General features: G+C 39.2%; 1 protein-coding gene across 1 annotated transcript; it reads right to left on the reverse strand.

The window, feature by feature from the left end:
- Window positions 1–1,417: 1,417 nt before the first annotated feature.
- LOC103715792 (patatin-like protein 2) lies at window positions 1,418–3,503 on the reverse strand. The gene is made up of 6 exons (XM_008803550.5): window positions 3,246–3,503; window positions 2,969–3,147; window positions 2,595–2,784; window positions 2,366–2,527; window positions 1,984–2,286; window positions 1,418–1,901 (listed from the first exon to the last, which is right to left on the reverse strand). The coding sequence occupies exons 1-6, from the start codon at window positions 3,381–3,383 to the stop codon at window positions 1,665–1,667; spliced, it is 1,209 nt and encodes a 402-aa protein (XP_008801772.1). The 5' UTR covers window positions 3,384–3,503; the 3' UTR covers window positions 1,418–1,664.
- Window positions 3,504–15,592: the final 12,089 nt, after the last annotated feature.

A 15,592-nucleotide genomic window follows, 5' to 3' on the forward strand; every position in this document is an offset into this window, starting at 1 on the left:
CATCGGCTTCTGAGCCCGTGTGCGATCCTAGCATCCCGTGAAGCGTCGCAGCCGCCGCGCATCTTCCGCACCCATGATCAACTCCTTCCCGCGATGCATGCCAAGTAATCCACGGCCAACACCCTCTCCGCGTCCATGAGCCAGCGTTGGATCCTCCCCACGTCCGATTTTCAGTCTTCCGCGTCCGTTCTCAGCATTGGATCCGCCCGCGTGCATATCCGGCATCCTCCCAGCGTCCGTGTCCAACTCTTTATCTTCCACGTTTGCTTCTCCCAAGCGTTCAAGCCTCACCCGTCCGAGCTTCATTTCCAGCTCATCCACGCCTAGCATTCCCAGCTTTCTGTGGCCAAAGAAAGAAACCAGAAGCAATGTTTCAATCATCCGAATCCCAAAAATTCTGGCTCAACATTCCGGATTGATCCCAAGCGCCCGCGTCCGTGATTCACTTCCCGAATTTCACCCGTTTGCGTGCAATCCTCCGCTATCAGCTTCTTCCCGTGACACATACCAAAGATCCTGCCACAGCTCTCATCCATTACCATCTCCCAGCCGTCCGCCTCTTCTACAGCTTCCGTTCCTCCTCGCGTCCATCCATCCCTTCCACGTTCCCAGCCGAATCACAGCAAACGAGATTTAGGGAGATTCATTTGATTCGTTAAGGAGGAGAGTGGGATATATAGGATATCTCTCGGCTGGAGGGGGAGGAGCTCTGATTCGAAAGAGGAGTCAGGAGCCATTGAAAAAAAAAAGAAAGAAGAGAGAAACAGGGGATGCCCTGTTTCCGAAAAGAAGAAAAGAAAAAAAAAAGGGGAGAGATGCTGACGCTTGTAATGGGAGGCTAAGTCCTTTGGTCAAGGGTGATGGAAGATCCCTGGCTTATTGCTTTCATGAAGTAAACTCTGAACTTTGATTTTAATTGATTTACATCTTTTCATATGTTCTGATTCTCTCATATTTATTTATTAGATAGTTTAGTCATGTTTTATATTTATTGATACACGGATCACTCTGATATTTGATTTGTCGTAGACATAACTAGCACGATGAATGCTTAGATATTGAGTTCTTGTATTCAATCGATATATTTCATGATTAAAACTATTTTATTTATTCAATCCTTAATCAAGAATCGTCGAGTTTATTTGTTGAAAGTAATATTGTCAAGGGGGATTCCGGATCCCTAGCCATCTCCATATTATCAAACTTAATCTATTAATTAGTTTCTCTAAACTTCTATAAACCATATGAAATCACATCTGAAATTAAACTGATAATTCATAAACCGCTCCATGAGGAATCGACCTCGAACTTCCGAATTTTACTGCTTGTGCAATTCTCCTGCACTTGGGAGATTAGTTTCGCGAAAGCATTTTTGCGAACACATCAAAGGTTGTCTACTACATGACTTGCAAACTTATTAAACTAGTTCAAACTTCAACATTTTTATTTTTTATTGGCAAAAAAATCTGCGGTATTTCACAAAAATTTCTATTGATGACTAGCTTTAGACCCAGTCAATCTATTCCTCCCTCTTTCCTCTGACATGAAGAATAATTATTGTAGAAATAGGAGATCACTGTGCTCCAAGCAATCTTAGAATTACACCCTGGTAACTGAAACATTTGTGCGTAAAAGCCAATACAAAGCAAGGATAAGCCATATTGTCAGGGTTCAAGCATTTTCCCACACCTCAACCGTCTTTCATCGGAGAGAAGCTTTGCAAAATGCATGAGTTCTTCTTCATTGGTTTCGTCCTCACTGACCTCCTCAGACAAGCCAGTCTCCAAGTTCACCCTTGACACTCGCTTCTTGAGGAGGTCCTTCCCAATTTGCATAAGCCTTAGCAAGTTCTCATCCGTAGAGATGTCCACAGATGAAGCCTTTCCAGTCAAGTTGTCATCCTATATTTAACAATGATCAACATAATCGTAACCCTTGCTGCAAAAAGAGGGGACGAAATAGTGGAGAAATAGTGAAGCTTACCTGAATGCGAAGATAGTTTCCCGTAGAATGGAGTGCTTGGAATACCACAGATGCATGGATATCAACCATATCAGCACTAGCTTGTTTAAAAATGTCGATCAGAGGCGTAGCACCATTGTTGTACAACCATCCTAGTACACCCCATTTGGATGCCTTTTGTGCACTGAATCTCTCTTCGTTCTTTGCTGACCCCGTCCCAAGAGAGATCACAAGGAATTTGCCATAGTCCATTGGCTTGAAGGGAGAGAAATCTTCATTTTTCTTGAGGATCTCCTTCATAACTTCGCTGATCGCTACTAATGTCTGTCAAGTTATTGGATCATATCATTATTAGAAGCTTATGGTGTTAAAACAAAGGTAATATTAATCTATAAACTCTAACCGGATTATTTGCTGCAACCCCTCCATCAACAAGATTAAAGCTTCTCGTGTTTCCTTTAGCATCTTTTGTTTCAAAGTAGTGGGCAGGAAGATAGGTTGGAGCTGCAGATGTGCTAATGCATATATCAGACAGAAGAGAATCTTTCAGAGGTGCATGTCTTGCCTGGACGCACAAAGGCAAAATGAGACTTAAAAAATGAGAAGGTTTTGGAGGGATGGCAGACTGATACCTCAAAGGTGGAAAAGATAGTGGGATGAAGAAGCTTAATATCAAAAGTAGGAATAACTATGTCCGTTAGAGCTTGATGAAGCCTTGTTTCACCAAGTAATTCTCGTATTATCGAGCGCAGATACTTCCCATCATATTTGGGCCCTGTGACTACACTAAACAAATTACGCGTTGAAGAGCAAATCCCAGCCCTGAAAGAAGGAAAAGTTTCTCTTAATCCCTAAAAATGGGGTATGTAATTAGATATGACATACCCATTACAATCAGTTCCTTAATGGCCATGCATGATCCGTTGTTGCGGTTGAATTGTTTTATTTCAATTGCTATTCTTCCATGTTATCACAAAGGGACCAAGTTATAACTTGTCCTACTTACTTTTGAGGAAAAATCTTAGGGGAGTTTTCTAAATAGAACTTGGGGATATCCTCTGCCGCAAAGAGTGGGCGATTATTCTTGTTGGGAGCTGTAAGCATTGCAGTCACGAGCCCTCCTGTGCTTGTTCCAGCAACGACATCAAAGTAGTCTGCTATCCTTGCATCCTCTCCATCAAGATCCTGCTTTCACCAACCTCTCATTAAGATCATAAAAAAATTTTGAAGGAAGGAAGAAGCTTAAGAAAGGTGATTCATTTCATAGTTGAAGTATAATTTACTTGGAGCTTTGATTCGAGGAAGGCGAGGATGGTTCCTGGGATTATGCCTCTCACGCCACCACCATCAATGCTCAGAACCGTGACCAGACTTCCCTTACACGGTGGAGGGTTTGCAAGTTTTTCAGCGTCGCTAGCCATCCGCTGGAAGAAGTTATAAGCTCCAAGAAAATGGTTTCAGAGGAGAGATCAATGGCTGCTTTCTTCTGATCTTGTGCCTATCTTTTTTTTCTTTTTTTTTTATTTGCTTTGACAAAAGGGGAAGGGGAAAGGAAGGGACAAGCCCACCCCCGTGTAGCAGCCACCACTGGGCCCCTATCCCGTCAGGAGAATGTTTTATGTGGACAGAAGTGACCGTGTATTGGGCATCCCGGCCGGTTTTACTCATACTCTCCCCACCCATGGGCCCGATTCGATTATCCCTCTGGGCTCCGGCACAAATACCACGTGGGAGTACGTCATACCTGGCACCACCGAGACTACCAACAAAGCGATATGCTCTTTCAGACTCCGTGTCCTTTTGTGCCTATCTTTGGTAATAGCTATTTTCATTAGTAAGACAAACACTAGGACATTCTAATGCCTCATTCACACTAAAACTACAACACCAACATCGGACTAGGATCTAGATGCGAGTTAGACTTGAGCCACAATTAGGTAGTCCATAACCACAATCAGTAGCCAATAAGGCCCATATTTTGGGGACATGCTGCCATCAGTGCCATGGAGGCACACCTGTGACCCTTTCCGTGCTTCTGGGATAGGGGTGCAAGCGAACCGACTCAGCCTTGGCTCACTAGGAGCTCATTTGAGCCCGGCTTAGCTAGAAAATAAACTAAGCTTAAACACATTTCAGATTGCTTTATGAGTCTCGCACGAGCACTTACGCTGTTTGATTATAGCAGGAAAGCTCAGCTCAGCCTGATTAAAGCTTAGAAAAAGCTCGGCAGAAAGTTAAGCAATATTCAGCTCGGCCACTCTTTGTTTTTTTCTTTGATAGATTGGATAGATCATATAGCTCTAGTTTGAGTATCAAAAACTACAAAGTGATGTAAGAGGGGAGGTTGTGGAATAGCCTTATAACTATTCTAGAAGATATCATTGGAGTGTTGAGCAATATAGGAGGCGATCTAATCAGCTGTTCTTTTCGTCTTCTGGTATACGTAAGTGATCCTAAAAGCATTACAATTCCTCGTCAGCTTGTAGATGTTCTACGGTAATGGATGTCCATTGCCTGTTTTATATTAATCTCGAATTCATCCAATTACCATAGCAAAGTTTTCTGCTTGACCACTTCCTTTTAGTATTGGTGGGGCCTCCGGTAACCTCAAAAAAAGTAAAAAAGAAAGAAAAAACAGAAAAGGTAACTAGATAAGAAAACCAGGATGCGTCGGTGGACATCCACCAGCTACCATTCCATGACCCAACACCAACCGCAGTACTATAGTCCGTCCGCCTCCCCTAACGTCCAAAAATAAGAAAATAATGCGTCGGGGGGACCTCCACCAACTGCTATTCCATGCCCAGTCCGACCTTGTGTCTTTATGATGCATGCTGGCAAGTCCTTTTTTCTTTTCTCTTTTTTTTTTCTTTTTTTTTTTTTGAAACAAAAGGGGTAGGAAAAGAAGGGGATCAGCCCACCTCCGCATAGCAGCCTCCACTGGGCCCCCGTCCTATCAGAAGAATGTTCGATGTGGGCAGACTCCGTTTTACTCATACCCTTCCTATCCGAAGGTGAGTATGTCACACCTGACACCACCAAGCTACAGATGGAAGGAAAGTATAACTGCTAACGAGCCATCCGGGCGTGAAGCATCTGATCTTCGAATTTAATCGACGTCCGCACGTTTCGAATTTGGACAACTCGGATGAAATTATTGCCTTCTTACCATCAGGTTACCATCTTGGTGGCTGCTGGCAAGCCCTTTCGAAGCAATAATTTGGAGTATATCACTCAGTACGTCAACCTGCTAACCTGAAGGCTTGAGACTTGCATGCTGTCCCCATGCTTGTTTGCCACGTACTTTTATTATCTCCCTAGGTCACACCAATTACAGAGGATTTTGACGTATCTATGCTGTTTTGTGTTATAGGTGCAACAGATGATTTGTTGTCCAGTTGCTTCCAAAGCTGCAGTAGATTTGGGTTCATAGACACATCCTTTAATTGGATTAAGATAAGATGATATGATGTGGATCCTGTCAAATAAAGCGAGCTATCATTCTGATAAAATGGGATACGTTTTAAAGATTGTTGGCATGAATGGTGTGAATTCCAAGCTATCATCCAAAGTCAACACCAATTTAATTTCTTGTTGTTTATCTTGCATCGCATCAAGCTTATATGACTGGGCAACCTCCAAGTCTCCAACTATAATTTCAAATTTGACAAGTCGATCTCTAACAATGGTTAATTTCTTTCATCTATATATGCTAGATGCATGGATATATTATATAGACAGCTACATATCTCAAATCACTTGTTATATGTTTGCAAGAAAATAAAGAGAGGGCACTTGTTAGACACGTACAATCTAATTAATGCTTTGGAAATAGGAATATAGCTGTACTTTCTTTTTTTTAATTGACAAGGAAATAGAAACAAGCTTATAAGATTGGGTAACCTACTACAACTCTAATTGCAAATTTGACAAGTCGATTTCTAACAATGGTTAATTTCTTTCATCTATATATGCTAGTATGCATAGATTATATAGACAACTACATATCTCTAATCACTTGTTATATGTTCATACAAGAAAATAAAAAAAAAAGGCACTTGTTATACAGATACAATCTAATATTTAATGCTTTGGAAACAGGATGACTTTTTTTTTAAATAAGTGATGACTTTACTTAATAAATATCTCTTAGAAACATGGCTCTGCTCGTTTTATATATCCTATATAAGCCAAATTTACCAAATTATGCTCAGTTACACAATATTGTAGTTAGATCAGCTTTTAAGTCGGATTAGACCTGGGTTACAAAAGATACACATTAATCATTTGAATAACCCATATTAGTAACATCAAAATTTGCTTATAAGTTGGGTTGAATGGTCGCTAAGATGGAAATCTTTTTCCTGAATAACCCTCTCAAAACGTGCTAGGTATGAAGAATAAAAGTTTGAACACCAAATCCCTGATTCAAGGGGTCCATGGGTCTGCGAATGGTCTTTTGCAAGCAATGACTGGGCATGTTTTTAATCTCAAAAGGCTTCAAGATCGAGGAAAAAAAATGAGTACAAGCATAACAATGACACCACAACTGCACATCATTTTTGTATCATTTATTCTCAGTTGTAACTTAATCAGGTCCATCTTTCATAGATAGTTGTAGTAATATTTATTTGAGAGTCAATGCATGTTTCACAGCTGTTGAATATTGTCTCAAGTAGATTTGATATAGAGGCATAATAAAACGAGGAAGGACAGAGTAAACAATGAATATATTAGAAAAGCTATGGAGAATGCATGAATTAAGAAACTGTGATAGAAAGTAGAAACTAATGAATAAGATGGCATAAGTATACAAATGGAAAAGACGCAAGAAGACTTTGGAAAGGAACTCAAATCTTTCTTTGGGAGTTTTAGGAACAGAAGGAAAGGACTTGAGATAGTAATGGAAGGTCTAAAAGGAAACTTATATACATTCAAAGCAATATATGAGATCATTCAAAATAAAAATAATCACAGTAGAAAGGAGGATTACCAGACTTGATATAGATAACTTATGACACTATAAGTATTCAAAAGGATCATCAGACTCGATGTGAACCACTATAGCCACTATAGGTATCTAAGAGGATTTTCAGACTCGATGTGCATCACTTTGATCATTACGGATATCTAGAAGGATTATCATACTCGATGTGGACCACTTTAGCTACTACGGATATCTAAGAGGATTACAAAACTTGACGTGGAGCATTTTGGCTATTACGAGTAGGGCTGAATAGGGTCCAAAAGCGAGATTCGTGCGGGCCAAATTTTCAAAGGCCATAATTTGGTCATACAATGCCTTGAGATGATCTTTTTTTTTTTTTTTGAAATTGGGTCGTTTTTCTAGATCTACAACTTTGGGCCAACCCCCTAAGAAGTTGAATCGGGCCAAATTTTATCATTTAGGCTCCAAAACAGGCTGGTCAAAATATGACTTTTTTTTATAGAAAAGACTTTGATAGGACATTATCTTCCATTCTGTTAAGAATTAAGCAAAGTGATATGAGGCAAACTTGATGTAGAAGTCGAGATCTATTTTCTATAGAATTTTATTTTTTTAATTATTTTGTTAGTTATTTTTATTTTAGAATATCTAGTTCTATTCAAACTAGGAGAGGAATCCAACCCATTGTGAAAGAGAGAAACTCACTAGTATTATAAGTAGGAACTATGTACCTCAATTTTGAATGTGTGAATTATTAATGAAAGAAAATAGAATTTAAGCTCTATTTTCGTAATTCTTCAATCTTTTTCTATTTTTTTTGAGAGATTCGAGTTGAGCAGATTGAAAAAAAACTTTCTCCCCGATCAAATCAAGTTGGTATCAGAGTCATGATCTTACATGGTGGAATTCCAACTTGATTTGATCAGATCAAGTTGTTATCAGATCTTGAGAGAATCACTAAACTCGATATAAACTACTTTGGCTACTACGAGTATCTAAAAAGGTTATAAACTTAATGTGGACCATTTTGGCTACTATGAGTAGGGATGAAAAGAGTTCAGGAATGAGATTTGCCATATATTGGGAAGTCGAATCGTAGGTTGGAGGCTTTAACTTGGTCATACGATGCCTAATTCAGATGATCTTTTTTTTTTTGAAATTGGATGACTTTTTGATATCTACAACTTTAGGCCAACCCTTTAAGAGATTGAATCAGACTGAATTTCGGTATATGGGCTCCAAAATGGCCTGGTCAAACCAAAACTTTTCTTTTCCGAAAAGACTTTAAGAGGACGATATCTTTCAATCTATGAAGAATGAGATAAAGCAACAGAAATAAAGTTGATGTAGAAATCGATATCTATCTTATATAAAATTTTAATTTTTTTAATTATTTTTAATAGTCATATTTATTTTAGGATATCTAATTCTATTCGAACTAGGCGAGGAATTGAACCAAATTGGAACAAGTTGGTATCGGAGCCATGCTCTAATCTAGTGGAATTCCAATTTGATCTGATCAAATCAAGTTAGTATTAGAGCTTCGATCCTTTACATCTATGGAAGCCTTAGTGCATGGTCCAAATGCATGAGTGGTATAAGCGGCCAGGAGTAGGTCTATCAGTGCTTAAAGTACATTGAAGTACAAGTATGTTGCTAGTTCTACTTCGATGGAAGATGAGATGATTGAACGTCTCATATATTTAGAGGAGAAGGTAGCCAAACTCACCGAGATCGTGTCTCAATTGGTGACACCTTCAACACAAGCACCAACAACCCTATTTCTGAGTAAAACAAAGTCGTTCAACTGCGAGGCAGGAAGCATGCATTTTCCATCTTTAGTTCTAATTTAGCATGAGCTAAATCTCCTAAATAAGGAAAGCTTTGATCTAGGAGGATTATTAGACTTGATATAGACTACTTTGGCCACTATTAGTATTCAGAAGGATCAGTAGACTCGATGTGAACCACTTTCTCCACTACAGATATCAAGAATAAACATCAGATTTGATTTGGATCACTTTGTCCACTACAAATATGTAGAAGGATTATTGAACTTGATGTACACCACTTTGGCCACTATAGGTATCTAAAAGGATTAAGAAACTTCATATACACTATTTTGGCTCGAGTAGGGCTGGATAGGATCTACGAGTGAGATCTGCCACATTAAGAAGCCAAATCGTAGGCCAAACTTCTAGAGTCTATAATTGCTTGATTGGGATGATGTTTTTTTTGAAATGTAGTGGTTTTTCAAGATCTAAAACTTTGGGCCAACCTCTTAGGAGGTTGAAATGGGTCGAAATTCCATCGCTTAGGCTCCAAAATCGGCTGGTCAAACTGAAACATTTCTTTTAGAAAATTTTTTGACAAGACATTATTTTTCAATCCCTAAAGAATTAGGCAAAGCGACAGGAGGCACGGTTGATATAAAAATCGAGATCTATCTTCTATAGAATTTTAGTATTTTTTTAATTATTTTAATTAGTCATATTTTTTTAGGATACCTAATTTTATTTAAACTAAGAGAGAAATCTAACTTAATTTATGAAGGAGATAATCTCACTAGTATTATAAATAGGAACTATTTACCTCAATTTTGTATGTGTGAATCATCAATCAAAGGAAAGAGAACTAGAGCCCTACTTTCACCATTCTTTCATCTTTTTCTAGTTTTCTTTTAAAAGATTCGGGTTGAGCGGGATGGAAAAATAATTTCTTCTCTCCGATGGTATCAAATATTTTACAAAGCTAACTGCAAATGGTTGGGACAAAACTCAATAGTTACCGTTACAAAAACATGCATGAAATATATACACTTTTCCAATTATTGTAGATCAAAGACTTTTGAGTTTGGTTAATGTGTCCTTAAGACCAGCAAGGATAGTCGGGTCATGGAGGCAACTTAAATGACCTGGCAACGAAAATAGATATGTCTAATGGAAGTACATGATGGACTTCAAATTACCATCATGATGGACTTCATGATATCCTGCTAGAAGGAGCGAGTCCTATCCCTTTTGAGAAGTTAATTTTCTTTTTTTTTTTTATTCTTTAAGCGACACACACACACACACACACACACACACACACACAGAGAGAGAGAGAGAGAGAGAGAGAGAGAGAGAGAGAGAGAGAGAGAGAGAGAGAGAGAGAGAGAGAGAAGCATATATTTTATTTCTTTATTGGAGAACAGATATTTAATGCTCAATTTCTCCAACAAAGAGTTGATGCATGTAATGTTCCTGCATTTTGATAACATTTTGTTTCCAATCTTGGCTTTGCAACTTAAAAACTATGTTCTATGTAACATACAAGGCTGTGGTTATCCTTGATTATATTGCAATATATAACAGTAATTATGGCCTAAAATATTACTGAGCAATGTCATACAAATATGAAACAGGACATGTTTTTTTTTTTTTTTTGTTGAAAAAAATAGGAGGAGAGGGGGAGGGGCAGAACCCCACCCGCATAGCAGCCCCCACTGGGCCTCCCTTCCACCAGAGAATATTCGATGCGGATCGCAAGTTTCCGCGTGCCCTTCCCAACCCGTGGAAAACCCTACTGGGCCATCCACGTATGAGTACGTTACCTCATCGCTACCTCAGTACTGATGGAAGGAAAGCATATCCACACAGAGCCATCCGGGCATGAGGCATATGCAGTTCCCTGATTTAATCGACGCCCGAGCGTTTCAAACCCGGACAATTTGGATCGAGTCTAAGCTTCCTTACCACCAGGCTACCATCTTGATGGTGACAGAATATGTTTCATGTTTGGAACCGTGAAGGCATGGGCCTTTATGGAATATAATATATTGCAAACCACTTTTTTGTTTTTGATTTTTTTAATAGAGAAGTTACGTTTGTTTCTAAATTGAGAATCCATGTCTTGATCTTCCTTAAGCATAGTGGTCTATCATTCAATATATCAAGATCCATCGCTATCTTAATTTATTTAATTAATTAAAATTAAAGGAGTAAATGGTGCCTTACCTTTACACTGCTGGACTCTTAAAGATGTTTCATGCCAGGAAATTGTTTGATGTTGAACTGAAAACAAATGAATTACCAGTGAGACGATCTTGACAAGCAAAGATTGTCTTATATGTTAATGAATCATAAACTATATCTTGACTCGCTAAATTCATCTTGTATTAAACTTTGGGATGCGTGCAATCTGATCCGTAGCAGCAATCAATCGAGATTTGCTCTGATCTGGGTAGAGATTAGCGAGAGATCTTCTGGAGAGAAAACTCCTAATGCATGTTTTTGAGAAGGGGTCTAACAGGCTATTTATAGCCCTCTTCAGGGACCAAACGCAGCAGGTGGTTACACCCGTTAAGAGTCACCCCCCATCAAGGTAACCCTTCACTGCTGTAAAAATACCTCAATGCCCTTGTGATTATCAGGATTTACGAAATTGAAGAAACACTTGTCAAACGTAGGTTCTAATTAAACGGGATCATGGTTTAATTAAAACGGAATCCAATATTCTCCCACTTGGACCATATTGACGCCATTTGTCAATGTGGGCCACAACTTGACGGGATCCCAACATTCTCCCACTTGGACCATATTGACAAGTGAAATATTCAAAAGATCGACCGCAGAGCATCCAAAAATATATATTTCTAACAATATCCTACAGTATTTCATCCTTCATCTAATTATTCCCGCATCTACTGGATAAATTACAAGAGATCAGTTAAAGACCTAATAAACCCCAATCCAAATTACTTCGCATTAAGAAATAACGAAAAAAATGAGCAAAAAAATCCAATGCTAAGGAATTATTTCCTGACGCCGGCCGATCGACGAGGTCAAAAAGAAAAAAAGATCGAAAGGACTGGCAATATTGAAGAGCCTAGAGTGCATGACGGTGGATGTGGACCCTCCATTAAAAATGGATGGGTGGTTGCGAGTATATTTTTGATGGTCCCTCACTTGGGTTCATGCTATTGTCAGATTTTGGATTTGTATATGGTCAAGTTTAAGAATGGCAACCGGATTGGAAGGGATACCACCGCTAATCCAAATCTAACTTATTTATAAAACAAATTAAAAGTTTATATTTAAATTATTTTTTTAATTAAATAGATAATTTGATACGATACACATAATCTATTTATTAAATAAATCAAATTAGATTAAATAAATTAAAATAAATTTTTAATAAATTAAATAAATTTAAATAGATTAAATAAGTTAAACGGGTTAGATTAAACAGATTAAAAATAGATTAAGCTGTCCGGAGCACTTCGAAACCTTTTATTTTTTGGTTCTACTGGATGTATTTCTATCCGTGATGTACGAAATGTCCGCTTTAGCCAAAAAAATAAAAATAAATAAATCAAGCAGATTTCAAATAAATTAAGTAGGTTAATAAAATTTTAAACATATGAAATGAGTCGGACAATGATCCGACTCAATTATTAAACAAATTAAAATAATTTAAACGAGTCAAGATCTAAATTTAAATTTAATTTATTTAATAAACAAATGTAGACCGATTGATCCATTTATAATGGAAATAGATTTACATCAAATCTAAATTTATTTAAAATATATTGTCCTCGGATCATAAATTCCCATCTTTAGTCAACTTTCTGAATTTTTTTTTTTTAAAAAAATCTACAGGCTTCACGAAGAACTAGCATGGGAAGAACATTAATTGTTTAACCGTTTTCTACCAAAGAAAATAAAAAATTGCTTGACCCTTTCTAATTTTCTGTGTCCCTTGATACGTTCAAACCAGAAACTCCGTAGGGGAAGCCATGCATTTATGAGCCTTTGCTTTTGGTATTTGAATGATTCGTCTTGACGCCATCATATTATAATCTGACCGCGTGGCATTAATTATTATAAACTTAGTGGAGTCACACTAAAAAATAATAAATAATTTTTTTTAGAACAAAAACGTGGAAACAGCTTAAGGGAGGGATTTGCGGCAGCCTCCAATACTAATGGGTTGCTGTTACTTATTAGCATCATAAATCAGCCCTACATGGACCCGGTCCGGTCTAAGCATCATGCCTAGATTATCCGCGTCGTCTGACTCAGTTCTTTCTGGCATTTCTTGGACTATTTCCTTCGCCTGTTTACTGTCACGCCCCGAATCCAGCACCCGAGTTCGGTACGCGACCGGCCGCATGAGCCCTAGAGCAGTGCCTTAAAGATCATGCAAGGCCTATGATTAACAAAATTCCAATAAATCCACAATTAATCTAGTAATTCAAGTAGAGCAGTCCAACATGTCCAAATAAACAAATTAGTTCAATTACAAGATCTTCAAATGTTCATCGACATCAAAGAAGTACAAACAAACTAACTAGCTAATGACTCTGATACTTGCACTCTGCGCCCATCCCATCCAAATCTAAGCATCCTGCAACTCTGATAAAAAGAAAGAAGAAAAGGGGTTGAGCTTTACAGCCCAGTAAGAATCTCTATACATCCACACCAACACAATAATAATATAAATCTGAAAATCACGACAAGTCGATGCACATATCATGAAGTCATAAACTGGCTATCAAACCTCAAATAATCAATATAAATATGTACATAAAACATCAATAAAAGTCCAGCCACACAATAATGATATAGCATAGGATAGCTCATAAACCTGTATTATAGTTTCAATGCCTTTTCTTCAACTTGATCCGGATTAATTATCTTTCTGACTTTGGGTCAAATCTCGGTCACATTTCTCAGCCTGTGGTGGGGCAACCAAATTATCACATTTTCAGCCTGTGGCAGGGCCTGCACAATATAGTTCCACATTTCTAGCCTGTGATGGGGCCTACCAAAGTATCACATTTTGAGCCTGTGGCGGGGCCTGCACATTATAGTTCCACATTTCTAGCTTGTGAGGGGGCCTGCCAAAGTATCACATTTTCAGCCTGTGGCGGGGCCTGCATATTATAGTTCCACATTTCTAGCCTGTGAGGGGGCCTACCAAAGTACCACATTTTTCAGCCTGTGACGGGGCCTGCCATAATAACAAGATAAACCCAAAGTCCTTTTACATACAATCCAGTTTACATCCACACATCAGTTTCTTTACATTTATTTCCGGCTTTAAACTAACCACGGTCACGTTTCCAGCCCGTGACGGGGCAACCAATATCGCATGGTTAGTTTAGAGCACCACATCCATCAGTCCAATTATGTAGGTGTAAGTTATGCGCATGCATGCATCCATCATAATACCAACCACAAGCGAATACGATTATAATATCAACCACAAGCTGACACGATCAAAATATAATTTAATATAAAACTAATTTTGATTTATCTGGATTATGGCATATCACATATCTAAGTATAAAAATATTATATCATGCAGGATTGGCGTACAAGGATCCTTAACTTTGTTGAAAATTTAGACAACCAATCACCCGCCCTCACGGCGATAAAGAACCGGAATGCACAGAATCCCGCTCAACGTCCTCTCGTCCAACAGATTGTTCCCCTACAGAACCAAATCATCATTAAAATTTACTCAAGATATATGATAATCCAGGACCTCTGTTTAATCCTCTAAAGGGTCTTCTAAAATCTAGTATTCCAAGACTATCCAACAATCCATGATCTCCCTGAATTAAACTAGAGAGAAAACAGACTAATAAGAGACAGCATCTAGAGGGAGAAGATAAAATAACAAAGAAGAGAGAGAGTCGGCTCTCTCTCTCTCTCTCCCTCTCTTCCTTCTTCTTCCCGTAAATAAAACAACAAAGAAGAGAGAGAGAGAGTTGGTTCTCTCCCTCTCTCCCTCTTCCTTCCTCCTTCCCGACGGAAAGGAGGAGAATGCTTGGCAGCTGGCGGCCCATGGCCGGCGACGCCCCATGGTGGTGCCACACCCGGCGACGGCCGGCCGGAACGGAAGGAGAGAAGGCCGAACAGAGGCTCGGCTTCCCCATCAGCCCGGCAGCTTCCCCATCAGCCCGGCGGCTTCCCAGCCACATCCCCAAGGAAATAATAGCCGAAGACGAAGGAGAAGAAGGAGAAGGTGCTCACCTTGCCTCCGGCGAGCTCCTCCCGGCCGGATCGACGGCGACCGCTCCGGTTCCTCCCGCGGCAAGGTAAAACCCAATCTCCCTTCTCTCTCTTTTTTTTTTGTGTGTGTGTGTGTAAGCCCTCGGTTGATGCCCTAGGGGAGGAGAGAGGGGAGATCTTCCTGATTTGGTAGGATTTATCACCCTATTACCTCTCTTCCGGTGGATTCGGGAGGAGGGGAAATACTTCCGAAACAGGGGAGGGAGGCATTTCAATCGGGAGACTCCCTCCCCCTTGTACGTGTTGGGCCGCCCTTGTTCAAAGGCCGGCCCAACTCAAATGTGGGTCTTCACATTCTCCCCTCCTAAAAAAAATTTCGTCCTCGAAATTGACATACCTGAGGTTTCAAAAAGTTACGGATACTTGACTTTCATCTCTTCTTCGAGCTCCCAAGTAGCCTCTCTTTCTGTATGATTATTCCATTGTACCTTCACGAAAGGAATGGTTCGATGTCGTAGTACCTGATCTTTTCTGTCCAAAATTTGTACCGGGAACTCCTCATAGGTTAAATCCTCCTGAAGATGTAATGGTTCATATGCTACCACATGACTCGGATCTGGGACATATTTCTTCAACATTGACACATGAAAAACATTGTGCACACTAGACAAAGCCGGTG

Source organism: Phoenix dactylifera, chromosome 7 (assembly GCF_051530095.1).
Source record: "Phoenix dactylifera cultivar Ajwa chromosome 7, Ajwa_hap1_PhDact_Kaust_v1.1, whole genome shotgun sequence".
Taxonomy (NCBI): Eukaryota; Viridiplantae; Streptophyta; class Magnoliopsida; order Arecales; family Arecaceae; genus Phoenix; species Phoenix dactylifera.

Bases quoted from the DNA above. Each gene is read 5' to 3' on its own strand.
- LOC103715792 (XM_008803550.5), bottom strand. From the start codon at position 3,383: ATGGCTAGCGACGCTGAAAAACTTGCAAACCCTCCACCGTGTAAGGGA. The intron at 3,148-3,245 runs GTAAATTATACT...TGGTGAAAGCAG, and splicing joins TCCTCGAATCAAAGCTCCAA to GATCTTGATGGAGAGGATGC. The intron at 2,528-2,594 runs GTATCAGTCTGC...TTGTGCGTCCAG, and splicing joins CTATCTTTTCCACCTTTGAG to GCAAGACATGCACCTCTGAA.